The 15,559-nt window shown below is 41.6% G+C and overlaps 1 protein-coding gene across 1 annotated transcript in view; it reads right to left on the reverse strand.

Annotated features, from left to right (window-relative positions):
- The window catches only part of LOC122798607 (ubiquitin carboxyl-terminal hydrolase 20-like), a 1,084,102-nt gene that overhangs the window by 343,224 nt on the left and 725,319 nt on the right, over positions 1-15,559 (reverse strand). Inside the window, exon 8 of the mRNA XM_044067685.1 lies at positions 7,187-7,221. Within this exon, the coding sequence (XP_043923620.1) occupies positions 7,187-7,221 (35 nt within the window). The remainder of the gene's footprint in view (positions 1-7,186; positions 7,222-15,559) is intronic.

The following is a 15,559-nucleotide window of genomic DNA, read 5'->3' on the forward strand; positions in this document are numbered from 1 at the left end:
AAACAATTTAGAGGAACTAGTGTGACAAATTTGTTTAGATGCTACCATACCCCTTGGATTAAAGGAACACATTTCACTTTACCCTGTGTTAAAAATGAGGGCTGCCAATTTATGATTTTTTATGGCCTTTGAGCTTATTTTAGTCAATATTCTATTTATGTTTTCTATATAAATGTCTATGGATTGCTATGATAAATGTCTATGGATTTTTATTGCCCTAATAATATTGACTAATTATTTTATTAAAGGATTAATCAACTTGTACATAATTGTATTTAAACTGGTGTTCTTTAATTCATGAAATGTTCTGATGAAGTCCTGAGTTGTTGGGATGAAAGGCTTAACATTTTACTTACTTTCTGAAAAAATCGCTATTGTACCTTGTAAGCTGTCCATTCTATAGCGTGCAGTGAGAGTTTATTTGTCCTTGGCAGTGCCTGTGACTACATAGACCTCAATTTTTTTGGTTTATACACATACTTATTTCCATATTAGGTCCTATTTAAATTACAGGCAAGGTTTAGGTCTTCAGAGCGGGTAATTCTGGTGCTATTTGTTTTGTGGTTAGGCAGGAGGTCCATCAGGCTGGTGTCTGACAATGTCTTGTATGCCAGGCATAAAACTCTCTTCAACAGCTTGTAGGAGACAGAATACAGGGAGAGGGCCTTGAGGCAGTCTGCATAGGACATGTTACTTACATTGTACTCAATAGGTCTGATGCATTCCAAATACAGTGGAGCAATGACTTCCTTCAACCTAGATGCCAAACCTTTGTTTATAAGCTGCACAAACTAAATGAAAACTCCAGCCAAGCTAGAACTTCCACTAAGTGATCTCTCAAGCCTCTTGTATCAGAGGCACATGGTATATATGCAAATGACCCTTATGATCATCAGGTGTTCCAGCTCTATGGCGATTCTGAATGCCCATGACTTTATTTCTTTTTAAGGCGTTTCAATGGACAATGTGGCCAATAAAGCCAAACCCCACTAGCTGTAGATATGCATTTTTCAGCCTTGTTATGACCTCATCAGCACAGCACAAGCAGTGTGTTTGACTAGGTATAAGAAACAGAGCTGTTATACCCAGCTGATGTTCTTTACCAATAGGGTGACTTCAAAATATCCCAACTAAGAAACTAAAAAAAGAGTGAGATCATCACACAAAAAAAAAAAACAATCAGTAAAAACTAAATGAAAACTTCAGCCAAACTAGAACTTCCACTGAGTGACCTCTCAAACCTCTTGTATCAGAGGCACATGAGATATATGCAAATGACCCTTATGAACATTAGGTGTTTCAGCTATATGGCAGTTTTGTTGTGCAACTGCTGAGTTTCAGCTATATGGCAGCTTTGTTATGCAACTGTTATACGCTGCACAACAAAGAACAATTTTCTCACTACTGTAGACAGCATGTGTCCCAAGTCTCCTGACTATTGGGTCACCTCTTATGGGTGTGTTGTCAATATGATAGTTACCATGGGTGAATGACTTCCTGAAGAATATTACTATGCATTTCTTGGCATTAAGTTTTATTCCATGGCTCTGGCACCAGCTGTTCATCTGTGTCAGCCCTTCATGGATAACATTTGTGTTGGTGGGTGGTTCAATGACAACTCCTAATTTGTAGTCATCTGCAAATTTAGTCAGTTAGAGGCCAGTGACATTGGCCTTGACTTCAGAGAAGTAAATGCCAAAATAAGTGGTCCCAGGACCAATCCCTGAGGGACTCTGCTTTTGACTTCCTGGGTCCTGTCTGTGAGCCAGCTGGCTAGCCACCAGATGACATAAGGGTTTGTACCTAACCTCTTAAGTCTGTCAACAATGCCTGACTGGGGGATTGTGTCAAATGCCTTGGCCAGGTCAAGGTAAGCAATGTGAGCCATTCTGCCCTCATCCACCTTCTCAGAGAAGTCCAGCATGTTCAGTATGCATGACCTGCCCTTGATGAAAAGAAATTCAGCTGGGTCCAGTGTTTGGAGGTTTCCTATATCATTACTGATCATTTCCATGATAATTCATTCCATGGCTTTGCATATGAGACTAGTGAGACTTATGGGTCTGTAGATAGCCCACCTTTGTATAGAGGGATGACTGTTGCTGTTCTCCATTCATGAGGCACAGAGCCTGTTTGGAGACTACAGTTAAACAGCAATTCCAGAGGGCGTGACAGGTCATGTTTCATGCTATTTAGAAGAAATCCTGGGATACTGTCTGGGTCCATTCATGCAGTGTTCTTGGCTTCTCCAGTGATAGCAGGGGAAGTTATATTTTATGGTATTTCCTGAGACAAGGTTGAGGAGGTAAAGTCTGAGCAATGGCCAGGTTTGCAATATCTTCTAGCTCGGTATAGGTGGCTCCATTTACAGTGAGCTGTATACACAACTGTATATTGCCTTTGAGGTTGCAGACATAGCTAATGAATGCCTTGTGGTTGTCCTTGGCTTAAGAGGCCAAATTCACCTAAAATTTGGCTTTGGTAGACTTTATTTGCCTCTGACTTGTTTGACTACTTTGGTAAGAGTGTTTTTTTTCCTTCTTGCTACTGCACCCCCTAACTTTTGCCATAATTTTCTTTCTTCTGCTATACACCCTATTGATGTTGTGATTCCACACGGGTGGCTTGCTTTGAGTTAGTTCTTTATTTCATCCTGGTGGGTACTGCAGCCTCTACGCAGTTAACATGCTTGTATACAGTTCTGCATAGGCAGTAGTGTTCTCAGGGTTTGTGGGGGCTTGAAATTTTTCCAGGCCATCACTTAATAGTAGGATGTTAGCCTTACAGTAGTTCCTGAATATTCCAGGTTTAGCTGGGGTTCCAGGTTTCATTTTTACTTCACAGGAGATCATTTTATGGTCTGACCTTAACAGAGAAGACATTACACTAGGAAATGTGCAGCCCTCTCCCATATTAGTTCATAGGTTCATAGGTTCGTACTAGGCTATCTGCCCTAGGGCATTTATAAGCCTAGCCAGAGTGTGTGTGGCTTTTACCACCCCTTAGGATGAGAATACTACGCCCTTTTAGGGTTTAGTTTACTGTGCCTCTGTCTAGTAGTGACACAGATATGACCCCCGGGGTAAACCTACGATCTCCCATCCACTCGTCAAGACTTCTCTTGAATAGAGTCAGTGAGGGGCTCTGCCTAACATGGATTGGGATTCTGTTCCAGAGTGTAGGGAGCCTCTGGGCTATGAATCTGTCCCTCCAGCACGTCCTATTTATTTCTGTGTTGAGGTTTAAGTCTCTTGCTCTCGTGGCTCTGGTGGATTTGGATTTACTAAGGTGGAGCATGTCCATTAATTCCGGATTGGACATGGCCTTGTACGTCAGGCACAGATCACCTCTGAGTAGGCGGTATGCGACTGAATAGAGCTGGAGTTTTTTCAGTCGGGCAGCATATGACATATGTTTAAGACCCTTTATCCTCTTGGTGAGGAACTTTTGGGGTCTTTCCAACTGCTGCAGGTGACGGGTAAGATACATCCCAAATGGGGCATTGTACTCAATCATTGGCCTGATAAGAGAAGAGTACAGGGGCACAATGACCTCTCTTGATCTAGATGTGAAGCCCTTCAGGATAAGGTGTGCAATATAGAAGGTCTTCCTAACCACTTTGGCAATGTGAGTGTCAAATGAGAGGTTACTGTCAACCTGGGTCCCAAGGTCCCTGATTACCTCTTCCGTACTTAATGGATTACCACCTATGTGGTAATTTGTGGGTACCTTGTTTTTCCCAAAGGGTACGACTATACATTTTTTGGCATTCAGCTTAAGGCCATGGCTCTGGCACCAATTATCCGTTTCTATGAGGCCTCTCTGAAGGATGTTTGTGTCCGCTGGAGTATCAATTACGGCGCCCAGTTTGCAGTCATCTGCGAACTTTGTCAGCCACAATACTCCTATGTTTGCCTGCACCTCGAAAAATAAATGCCGAACAAGAGGGGTCCCAGGACTGAGCCTGTGGGACACCGCTTGTGACTGGCTTAGAGTCTGATATAGCTCCAGCAACTCTTGACCCTGTGGGTTCTGTCCTTGAGCCAGTTTGCAACCCATCTTGTGACATATGGGTTTACATTTAAGCTGGTGAGTTTGTCTATGATGCCCGAGTGGGGTATTGTGTCAAAGGCTTTTGCAAGGTCAAGGTAGGCTGTGTGAACTGCTTTACCCTCATCAATGGCCTTAGTGACTGTTTCAAAAGTCGCATCAAGTTCAAAGGCAGGATCTGCCTTTGAAAAAGCCAAATTGGGTAGGATCCAATGTCTGTAGATCCCCAATGTCCCTGTTTATGAGTTCCATAATGATCCTCTCCATAGCTTTGCAGACCAGGCTCGTCAAGCTTATGGGGCGGTAATTTCCAGGGTCCGTAGAAGCACCGCCTTTGTGAAGTGGTACCACTGTCGCCGTACGCCACTCTTTGGGTACGTATCCTGTAGTAAGGCTAAGATTAAACAGCAGCCTTATGTGTGGGTTTAGTGAGGACCAGATCCAGTATGGTTGTACCCCTTGTTAGAACATTGACAATCTGGTCCAGGGAGTTTGTGTTTACAAATTCCAGGAATCTCTTGCCTGTATGTTTGGTGTCATGCATGTTTCCCAGTTAACAGTTAATTAAAGTCGCCCATGACTATGGCATTGGGTTTGATGGTCAGCATTTCCAATAAGCTTAAATACATGGTATGAGTTTCCTGGGTCATACAGGGAGACCTAAAATTTGCAAGGAAGTGGTACTGGATTTTGCCTATGGTGATTTGAACATGGAGAAACTCAAGTGCATTGTTCTGTTTGACAAGATTTGAGGTATATTTATTTCTGATGTACATTGAGACACCTCCACCTTTAGTCTCTGTCTGTGTAGTAGCTGGTCTAAATGTGTGGAAGGTATTATAACCTTACACTGTCAGTGTGCTCTCTGTGGCTTTAAACCATGTTTCAATGACCGCACAGATGTCAGCATTCTCTAGTGTGAAGACAGATTCTAAGAAGTGGAGTTTTGTTTAGACTCCTAGCATTAGATTTTCTTGGTTTTGATTTGCTGCATTGGATGTACTTTCAGTTTGGTATTGCCTAGAAAAGGCACTAACGGGGAGGACAATGTTTTAGCTAATATCTGAAAGCCTAGAGGGGAGAGGTGCAGACCAGCTGTGGCAAAGCAGCATGGTCTGTTGACCATCTCCTTCCATGCTGACAAATAATGCACCCCCCTAAGAATGACACTAGAAAATAAGCCAGTTATTAAAGTCATTCATCTTTTGTTCATATTGTAACATCATCCTTGGAGAAGGTGAAATGCTGCTCAGTGCTTGGCTCATACTAACCTGTGACATATTCTGAGAGCTCCATGATGTTTCTCTTCATATAGTCTAGGAACGTACTTCTCAGTTCATTTGCACCCACATGGAGTATGACTTGAGTCATACTGGTACTTTTCATCCAGTGACCTGAGTGACTGCATTATGTGGCACATCCTGGCCCCTGATAAGCAACTGACCGTGACTTTCTCTTTACTCAGCCTGGTGAAAGGGATATCAGTGTGTCTCATAATGGAGTCTCCAATGGCTAGAATGTTGGATTATGTGGTGGCTTGCCTTATGGGCTTAGAAATAAAGGCTCCAGAAGATGTGGCTGCATGTACTGATATGGGTGTTATTTTGAAACAGTGCATTTGGGGATGCCGAGGGTGTTTATGTGTACGTCATCTAGTTCTTTAAGGTTTAGGAAGGTTACATTTAAGTGCCTCAGTATATATAGGTCTATGTGTCTGTTTAGAATTGTGGGTAATGGGTGCAGTGTGTGTACTACGGACAAACCTATTAACATTAGGAATGCTTTTATGTGAGAGCTTTGTCTCCAGTGACATTATTTAAATACATCCTTCACATATCATATCAGTTTGTTTGAAAATGAACTAGTTGTCAGTAAACATGAGACAATTTCTACATTGCCTCAGGATGTCCATATCCACCAAGCTGGTAACAGAGATAGTGGGAAAGCTCATATCCATGGCAACAGACCCTACTGATTAGACAATTAAAGTGAGACTATAAAGTAATGTCAGGGGTATCCAGTTTGCAATTCTGGGGTCAGTACTACAAACTAGTTCTCCTGTGTGCAACTAAGTAATTGGGAAATATCAATGGCGCTTTTACAGGAAAAATGTCAACTCAAGCTGTCTGTGACAATACAAGGCACTGCCAAACACTTTAGGGGAAACTAAGAAGTAGAGCCTGATGACTTATGGATAAAGTATTTAGGCAGATATTCTGAAGTTAGAAACAAATCAAGCAGTACTTACTGAAAAGAAAGAAGGACTTAGCTTGTCAAGACTGATGAAAAGAGGGGAGTCGCATGAATGGCTACTGCCTGAGTACTACTAGTGTTGGTTTCACCACAGCTTCACTCTGCTTTGGTACAATGCTCCTTTACTTCTTCGTTTATCAAAAGCAAAATGGTAGCACCAATCATAAGATGAGAAGTAGGCCACAGCCTGTTTGGTGATTTACTGTCTTGTCCCAGATGGTGTAAGGGTCTGTAGGCTTGTTGTAGCCTTTTCCTGGTAAATGCCTTAAATAGCAACCAGACCACTCAAGAAGGTTCAAGCACAGACACTCACTTCCAAACCAGAAAGAATCAGGAATCTATGCCCTCTGCTCCTTCTTTAGCAAAATAAAGCACAAATTCAAACTGGCACATATGAAGCAGTTATTAGGCATTCCAGGGACCAGCAGTCCCCATGAAATAATGTCCCTATGCTCCTTCTCTCACCAGGAGCAAAACAGAAGCAATAACCCCAAGGTGACTATTGAGAGACAGAATGTAGGCTCCCGGTAATTGCTGATCTTGGAGTAGATGTTGCAGATTTTAAAGGTTAGATGGAAAAATAGGTTTAATATCCCAATAGATGCAGTGTGCACTAAGCAGTTAGATATGAAATGGGGTAACTTAAAGCTTTAGCTATCTAAGTGGAGAGCCACTAATTTTAAAAGCGCAAGATACATGAAAGGGAAGAATAGTCACTTTATTGTAGTACATATTCCTAAAACATTAATGCAAGCTAACAATCGTTCCACTAAAGTTATAAACTCAATATATAAAAAAATCAAGGATTAAGGAACACAGTATGTATTTTGAATGCATTGTCAGCAAAAAGGCAGAATGTGAAAATAATGTAAAAATGTATTACCTTATGCAGCCACTTTTATTTCCTTGTATACAACTCTAAGGAAAAAAAAACAGAAACATAAATTGCACATTATACAACAAGTCCTCCATTTTCATCATGTTGTGTTTTGCATGCTGATGAATGGTCTTACTTCAGAGGATAACACAAGCAGCTTATTTACACCAATTGCCTGGATCATTTTCTTCAGACTTTAAAACTGGAAGGAACAAATCAAACATGCAGTTTATGCATTACATTACTGTCCATTATTTTTAATAAACCAGTGAAAAAATTAACTGGTGTACCTGTGCAAAAACAGCAGTTATTTTACATATGTCTACCATACCACTTTAATAATACAAGCCATATCTTTAAACCTGTTCTACAAAAGACTTGCTTAAATTATACTATGAACTCAGCTTTAACAAGATCTCCAGCAAACAGCTACCTATGCCTTCCTCTCCAAAAAATCTTTCTTTGTAAGTCCTCAGTGACCTGCCCTGTTCCTAATATATCAGCACCATTATATTTTACCCCTTCTTTCCTCAAGGAGCATAGCATTTATTATTACCTAATCAGGTGTTATAACTGTAACTGCAATGCATAAAGTACAGTTATGTCTACACTTACCATAATTGTAGATGTTCGTGTAGATCAATGTTGCAGTACTGATTTTTGTGTCTTCCTGTCATGTAGAATCCCATAGGCAACACAAACATGAGTCTTTTCACCATTCCCCAGCTGGTGGATATCCATGTGGAATACTGACATCTGAACATCAGGGTATAAAAATTGGCATCAGCTGGCTCCATCTTCAGGTCTTTCTTGTCAAGTCTATGGACTGTCTGGAATACAAATCACACACCCTGATCTAAAGATAAGACAAAAAGGGGGGGTTCATAGGTAGGTACTAGGCTATCGGCCCAAGGGCCTACGTAAGCCTAGCCAACAAGGTTCCCTGGCTTAAGCCACCCAAGAAAGTTATTTTCCTGTGCCACTGTCGAGCAGAGACACAGAAGTGATCCCCGGGGTGTATTTCGTATTTCCCATCCACTCATCAAGATTTTTCTTGAAGAGTGCTAATGAAGAACTTTGCTTGACATAGATGGGTAGCCTGTTCCAGAGTATGGGAAGTCTCTGGGACAGGAATCTATCCCTCCGGCATGTCCTGTTTATTGCGGTGACAAGGCTTAGGCCCCTAGAGCATGTAGCTCAGAGGGATTGGGATTTCTTTAGGTGTAGCATGTCCAACAGCTCTGGGTTTGACACAGCTTTATATGTTAGGCAGAGATCACCTCGGAGTGGGCAATATGCTACGGAGTAAAGCTGGAGTTTTTAGAGGCGGTCACTGTAGGGCATTTGTTTGAGGCCAGTAATCCTCTTTGTGAGGTACTTCTGTGGCCTTTCCAGCTGCTGCAGATGTCTTGTGAGGTACATTCCAAAAGGGGCGTTGTACTCTATAATGGGTCTAATGAGCGTCGAGTAGAGGGGAACAATGACCTCTTTTTTCCTGGATGAGAACCCTTTTATGATGAGGTGTGCCACGTAGAAGGACTTCCTGACTACTGTGGCGATGTGACTATCAAAAGAAAAACTACTGTCCACCTGGGTCCCAAGGTCTCTTATCACACATTTGGTGTTAAGTAGATTGCTGCCTATGTGGTAGTTCATGGGTACAGAGTTTTTGCCAAAGGGGATGACACTGCACTTTTCGGCATTGAGCTTGAGGCCATGGCTCTGACACCAGGCATCTGTCTCAGCGAGGCCCTTCTGTAGGATGTCCACATCATTTGGGCCTTGACTATGGCTCCTAGTTTGCAGTCATCTGCAAACTTCGTTAGCCAGAGGCCTTCTGTGTTAGCCTGTACTTCAGAGAAGTAGATACCAAACAGGAGAGGTCTCAGGATGGAACCCTGTGGTACTCCACTTGTCACTGCTTTGAGGTCAGATTTGGAGTCTGCAACTTTTACAGTGTGGGTTCTGTCAGTGAGCCAGTTGGCAACCCATCTTGAAGAAGGTGAAGGTGGGGTGAAGAAGATAGGAAGTGGGACCCACCTGAAATCAAGGAAAGGATTAAAGAAGGAACAGAGGGTGAAAGAGAGTGGGAAAGGGTTCTGCATCACTGATCCACTCGAATATCTACAATCATGGTAAGGGTAGACACAAAACGAACTACGTTCATCACAGTAAATGTTGCAGTACTGTTTCTTGGGAAAACTCCCACATCTTTTAAAAGGGTGTTTGGAAAGCCATGTTTGCTGGAGACAAGAGTCTCTACAAAACAGCAGAGAAGAACTCAGCTCTAGCCCTCAAAACGAATCCAAGATGGCAATGTTTAGTGAAGGTGTGGACAGATGACCAAGTAGCAGCCTCTAAAATGGCTCGAGGGAGCACTTCTTTATGAAAAGCAGTAGCGGTAGATTTATGACTGCTAGAATGAGCCTTGGCTTTAGAAAGAAGTTGTTTGCCACGATGAGAATAATAAAAACTAATGCAATTAGTTTTGAAACAGTTTGTTTTGTCACCGGTTTCCCTTGCTTACCCTAAGCAAATGCTACCAACAGTTTGTCTGATCTGATAGACAAATTGGTCCTGTGCAAGTAATATCTCAATTGTCTATGCACATGTAAGGAATGTGGAATCCTCTCTCTCTTGCTTTGTATATTTGGAAAGAACATAGGGAGATGAATGGCCTGTTTCAAAGATAATTCTGAAACCAAGAATCACTTAGAAAATAAAAAATATAACCATCCGAACAACCAAAAACTCCAATGATTTATAATTTAAGTAGATTTAATCGTATTTAGCACTTTCATCTCATGAAAGAGACTTCATCAGAATACAAACCACCTCATTGCCTTCAACATTTAAATACACCTAATTTATGACATCACAATTCACATAATCAAATAAACCTACACATAAAATTAAAGAAATACATCCATAAATTGTATTAAAATACAATACAATGCCAACTTCCTAAAAAAATGGATATTATCATATCAAAATAATATAAAAATCACCTTATATCAAAAGGTGAATATGAGCTCCTGTTGGACTTGAGAAGATTCACAAATTTGTGTTATGGTTCTGGACAAAGGGGGTGGGGTGGTGTTATATAAAAGTTTGGATTACTTGAATGAGATGCAAAATTTGTTATTTGATGAAACAACATACTTGGGTGTTTCCAAGAATCAGATTAATATTTCTTACTCAAGAATTGATTCATACCTTGAGGAATATTTGCTTGACGGAAGAATAGGTGAACAAGATCTAGACATTTCTCCCATTTCAGCATCCATTTATTGTGGTCTAGGAGGATTCAGCTTTGAGAGTCTGCCAGGAGATTGTCCTGACCTGGGATGTAGGCTGCTGTGGATGCTACCTTCAGATGCTGTGCCAGTTTCCAAACATAAATAGCTAGGTTGCATAGTGGGTAAGACAGTGTCACCACTTGCTTGTTTATATACCAAACAACTGTGGTACTGTCTGTCCAAATTTGAATAGTTCCTGGAGTCAGCTTGTCTCTGGAAGCCTTCAAGGTGAAGAAAACTACGAGCATCTCTTTCTGACTTACCTGCTGTTTTGCCTGTTACCTGTCCCAAATCCCCTGAACTCTGAGATGTCCTAATGGGCTTCTCTGGCCCTGCCTAAGCTGTCTGTAGTTAAAATTTATACCGTCTGTGGCACAATGAAATGGGCTCTTGGGTTAGTATGGATAATCTCCTCCCAACATAGCATGTCATTTTATAGGCATTACAATAGAGGAATCATATTTTCTAGAGGCCATAGGTGCTGCACTCAAGTGTTTCTTAGGAAGCACTGCAGTTTCCTCATGTATAACTTTGTCAAATGAATTATGATAATACATGAAGCCATGTAAACTATGGCCCTGAGGAACTTTCTTACTGAAATGGCATTACTGGTTTGAAGGTTTCTCAGTTACTTTGGTAGAAATATGACTTCGTCCTGAGGAAGGAAGGTTTTCTGTCGTATGGAAACTGGGACTGCCCCCAGAAAGGTAATCCTTGTGCCTGGTTGCACTTGTGACTTCTGGAGGTTGAGGGTTAAGTCTGCCTTCTGAAAGTACTCTATGGTGATTTTCAAGCTGTCTGAAGTTCTAATGGAGACACTTCCTAAATCAGACAGTTGTCCAGATAAAGGTATATAAGGACTCAAGTGTCCTGCAAAAAGCAATAACTGGTAACAGACATTTGGTGAAAACCCTTGAAGCAGTAGATACGCCAAAGTGTAAGCCACAACATTGATAATGTAATCCCCCTGCCTGAAAAGTTAGGTACCTCCTGTGTTTCTGGGCTATAGGAATGTGAAGGTTGGTATCCTGTAAATCCAAAGACACCATCCATGGCCTTTGAAGCATCAAAGGATGGAACTTTTGCATCCAGTATTTGGGAAAATGAAGGCAGTTGCTTAACCTTGACAGATCTAAGACAGGACTTCAAATACCTTCTTTTCCTAGGCACAAGAAAAAGTGTCCACTGTTTTCTGGGAACCCTGTAGTAAAGGGTCATTTAAATGGGAGGAAACAGATTTTCCTTTTTTTTTGTTGGAGGAGATGGGATCACTAGGAAGGGAGCTTTTTTACAAAAGTGAATAGCACCCATCTCCTCTCTCCCCTCCTCTACGCATCCCCGGTCCTCTCTTTCCTCAATAAACGTGAACTTAACATGCTCTCTCGTGCTTACAACCATATTGCTAGATTTATAACAGGTTCCCCTTATTGAACCCACCATTGTCTTAACTTGAGGAACCTTGGCTGGCTAGAACTGCCTAATCTCCTCAAACTTAACCAACTCACCGAGGCTTACAAAATAATCAACCATCCTGATAAAACTCCATCACTATCCAGCATTCTGGCTCCTTACTCTAATCTCAATAGTCTTCGGTCATCTAACAGTTCCCTTATCCTTACCACTAAAGCTAAGAACTCAGGTGGGGATGCCCTCTACGCTAACTCCATTGGCAAACCGTGGAACTCATTGCCAAACTACCTAAGACTTGCAACTTCACGCACTCAATTCAAAAACAACCTTAAAGAATATCTCACAACCCAATGGTTATGCCCTTGTCGTGCACCTGACTAACTACATATCTCATATCCTACTAGTCCCACTTCCTCCTAGCCCATTCTCTTATCCAGACCTTGAAAATCTCTCATTCCTAATCTCAATGAGGATTTTACCTGATCCAGTCTATTTTACATCCTATGTGAAATTAATACCATGTTTAGCCAACAGCTTGTTCTGTATCCTATATAACTACTAAGTTATTTTTTTTCATCTTGTAAATGTTATCTGTACTCTCTTCTTGTAACACTATTTTGTATCTATTTTAACATGTATTAATATTTTGTTTGTTTGGAGCTTTTCTCCTCGGGCCTCTAATGAAAACGGATATGTATCCAGCTAGACTAGCCCGGTTAACAAATGTAAAATAAAATAAATAAATAAATAAATAGCTTTCCTTTATGATTTTCACAACCTATATGTCCTTGGTAAATTCTTCTCAATAGTGGTAAAAGGCAAACAGTCTTCCCATAGTGGGGGGGGGGGGGCTACTGGGTTGGTTTGGGAGACTGAACTTGGTTGCAGTCTGATTTGGGGGAGGAGAAGGGGTGCTGGATTGCTGGTGATAGTCACAGTTACTCCCGCGATGCAGCAGGATCCTTGAATCTCTCAGGTCTTGAATGTTGCTTGGTTTGCCACTTTCTTTGCAGTCTTGGTGTTTTCCCCTTAGTCTGTTTAGCCTTCTCATGTTAGGGTGGGAAGGCCCAAGGTTTGGAAGGGTAGTCCCTGTTATAACTAGGAGTGGAAGACATGTAGAACTCTTTGACAGATTTTATTCATTTCCCCTTCTTATCCAGTTCATTAAATACTTTCTCAACCTGGAGACCAAAAAGGAACTCCTTTTCCATAGAGACATCAAGGAGCTCAGCTCCCAGTAAGACAGAGGTTGAATTTTTAGCCAGGCATGTCATCAAGAAAATGTTCCTGTAGCAGCTACCCTGCATAATGAATCAAGAGTATACCAGCTACATTTAAGTGAGTGTCTGGACACTTGGGAGGAACTAGACAGGTCCTGAATGTCCCCCTGAAGGATTTTTTCTTGTATCCCCTCTGCCTTGGATTTAATCTGTTAGTGTAATGGTTCAAGGTATTTCAGCATGTGGAACTGGCAGTTGAGAGCCCTCATGGCCAGGGTGGCTGAAGTTTGTCTTTTTTACCAAATCAGTCCAGTGATCTGCTTTCCCTGTCATTTCGGTAAAGGGTTCTTGGATGCACACCCATGTGCTCACTTAATGGATTCTGTAGATGCCATTGACAGATGCACCACTTGGTTTTACAAAGATGCTGATTAGATTCTGGCACCCTATATAAGCAATCTGGCTTTCTAGCAGCAGGGAGATGGGTGTCAGGGTGCAGAGATATGTCCTCAGCCATATCATCCAAGACTACAAGAACTAGAAGAACTGCTAAAGGTCTACGGTGTGGGAAGGTTCAAATGCTCTCTATAATGAGTATGAGCCTTCGAAAATTCCCTAAACTCCCAAATGAATGCTTTCTTCATTCTGTGAAGAGTGTTACCAAAGGATAAATCCTCAGGACGTGAAGCTGAGAATAAGATGTCATCAATGTTAAGGTCCTCTGGCTTACCAAGTCTGCAGATGACTGCAAGCTAGGATCAATCACAGAACACCCCCCAAGATACTAACATCTTACAGAAAGTTTTAACACAGTCAAATAACTGGTGTCAAAGCCATGGCTTAAAATGCAATGCCAAGAAATGCATAATAGTACCTTTTGGGAAGTCAGACACCCAGAGAAACTACCTCATTGATAAAACACCCCTAAAAGTAGGCACAGTAATCAGGAATTTGGGGGCTCATGTTGATAGTAACTTAGCTTTTGACAAATGTGTCTCTAAGGTGTTATAAAAATCATTCTGTGGCACTCAATTTATAAGTAAGGGCATGACATCTAGGTCCAGGGAAGCTATTGTACGACTGTACTCAGAACTCATCAGACCCATCATTGAGTACAATGCATCCTTCTGTATGTACCTGACCAGGCACATGCAACAACTGGAACATCCACAGAGACTCCTCACAAAAAGAATACAGGCCATAAACACAATGTACCATGCATATCACCTCAAATGCATACTTTTTTCTACAGACTGATGAGAGACAATTGATGCCTAGCATACAAAGCATCCTTGATCCCACTCTGACTGACCTTTTGCATATCCACAAAATGAACAGCACTAGAACTACAACATTTACAGATTTAAACTTTGCTTACAACTAAAATAGAACATGTTAGAGGGACAGGTATGTATCTTACAGAATCCCCATTCTCTGGAATAAGCTTCCTATCCATGTGATGCACAGCCCTTCCCTAACCATATTCAAGTGCAACCTGGACCAGTGGATGGGAAATTGGAAGTTTATCCCTTGTAACACACCTGTGTCTCTAATGGACAGAGGCAGATGTTAAAACATGCCTTAACAAAAACACATCCCTTAAAATAACCTGTAAGGCATAACAACTTTTGGGATAAATTTGGACTGCAAGGGAAGGCTTATACAGGCCCCAGTGGTCATCAGCCTAGTATAGACCTATGAACCTATTAATAAGAACCTTTAAAAGTCTAAGGGGGAAATATGTTCTACATATGACAATTCCTCCTCATTCACCAATTATGAGGAATCTGAATCTTCCTGGGTAGAGTGTCCCTTTTATATTTACCAAAGGAAGTTCCTGGCACAGTATCCTTTTGCAGGGTAGCTTGCCTGATCTTCATAAAATCCATGAAGCCCTAAGCCAGCCTGACCAAGTCCTGTGGAGAGACAGTGGGATAAGAAAACAATAGTTGGGGCAAACCTGAAAGCCTTTTAGGTTTGGATGCCTAAGGTTTAGAGAAAATTAATGCCTCCGGTTCCGGGCAGGTGGCAGTGACCTCAGTCTGGTTCCAGTAACCAAAGATATACTGTCCTCACCCTAGGTCACCAACATGCAAGTGTCGGGAGCTGTAGCCTACTCGGCAGCTTTGGACTCAACCACCATTAGCCTGGTGTCAGACTGTGAACTAGGGACCTTACTCAAAGCTGCTTTGGGGGTGCTTGTGCCAGTGGACTCTGATCTAGTAGAATGTACTTGGCATGAGGGCCTTAGTCTTGTAATTTAACTTATAACAGTAAGAGAAATGTGAATTTCTCCACTTCTACTGCATTTTTTTCTGCTTGCACTTTACTTGGTCTGGGGACCTTGGTCTAATATCACTCACAATAGTGAGAACATTATGAACTGCTGCAGGATCTGAACCTCATTTTATTACATTTCAAATGCATTTTTTCTGTTTGCCTTTTTACTT

This window comes from Protopterus annectens, chromosome 3.part1 (assembly GCF_019279795.1).
Source record: "Protopterus annectens isolate FY-2018-M chromosome 3.part1, PAN1.0, whole genome shotgun sequence".
Lineage (NCBI taxonomy): Eukaryota > Metazoa > Chordata > Ceratodontiformes > Protopteridae > Protopterus > Protopterus annectens.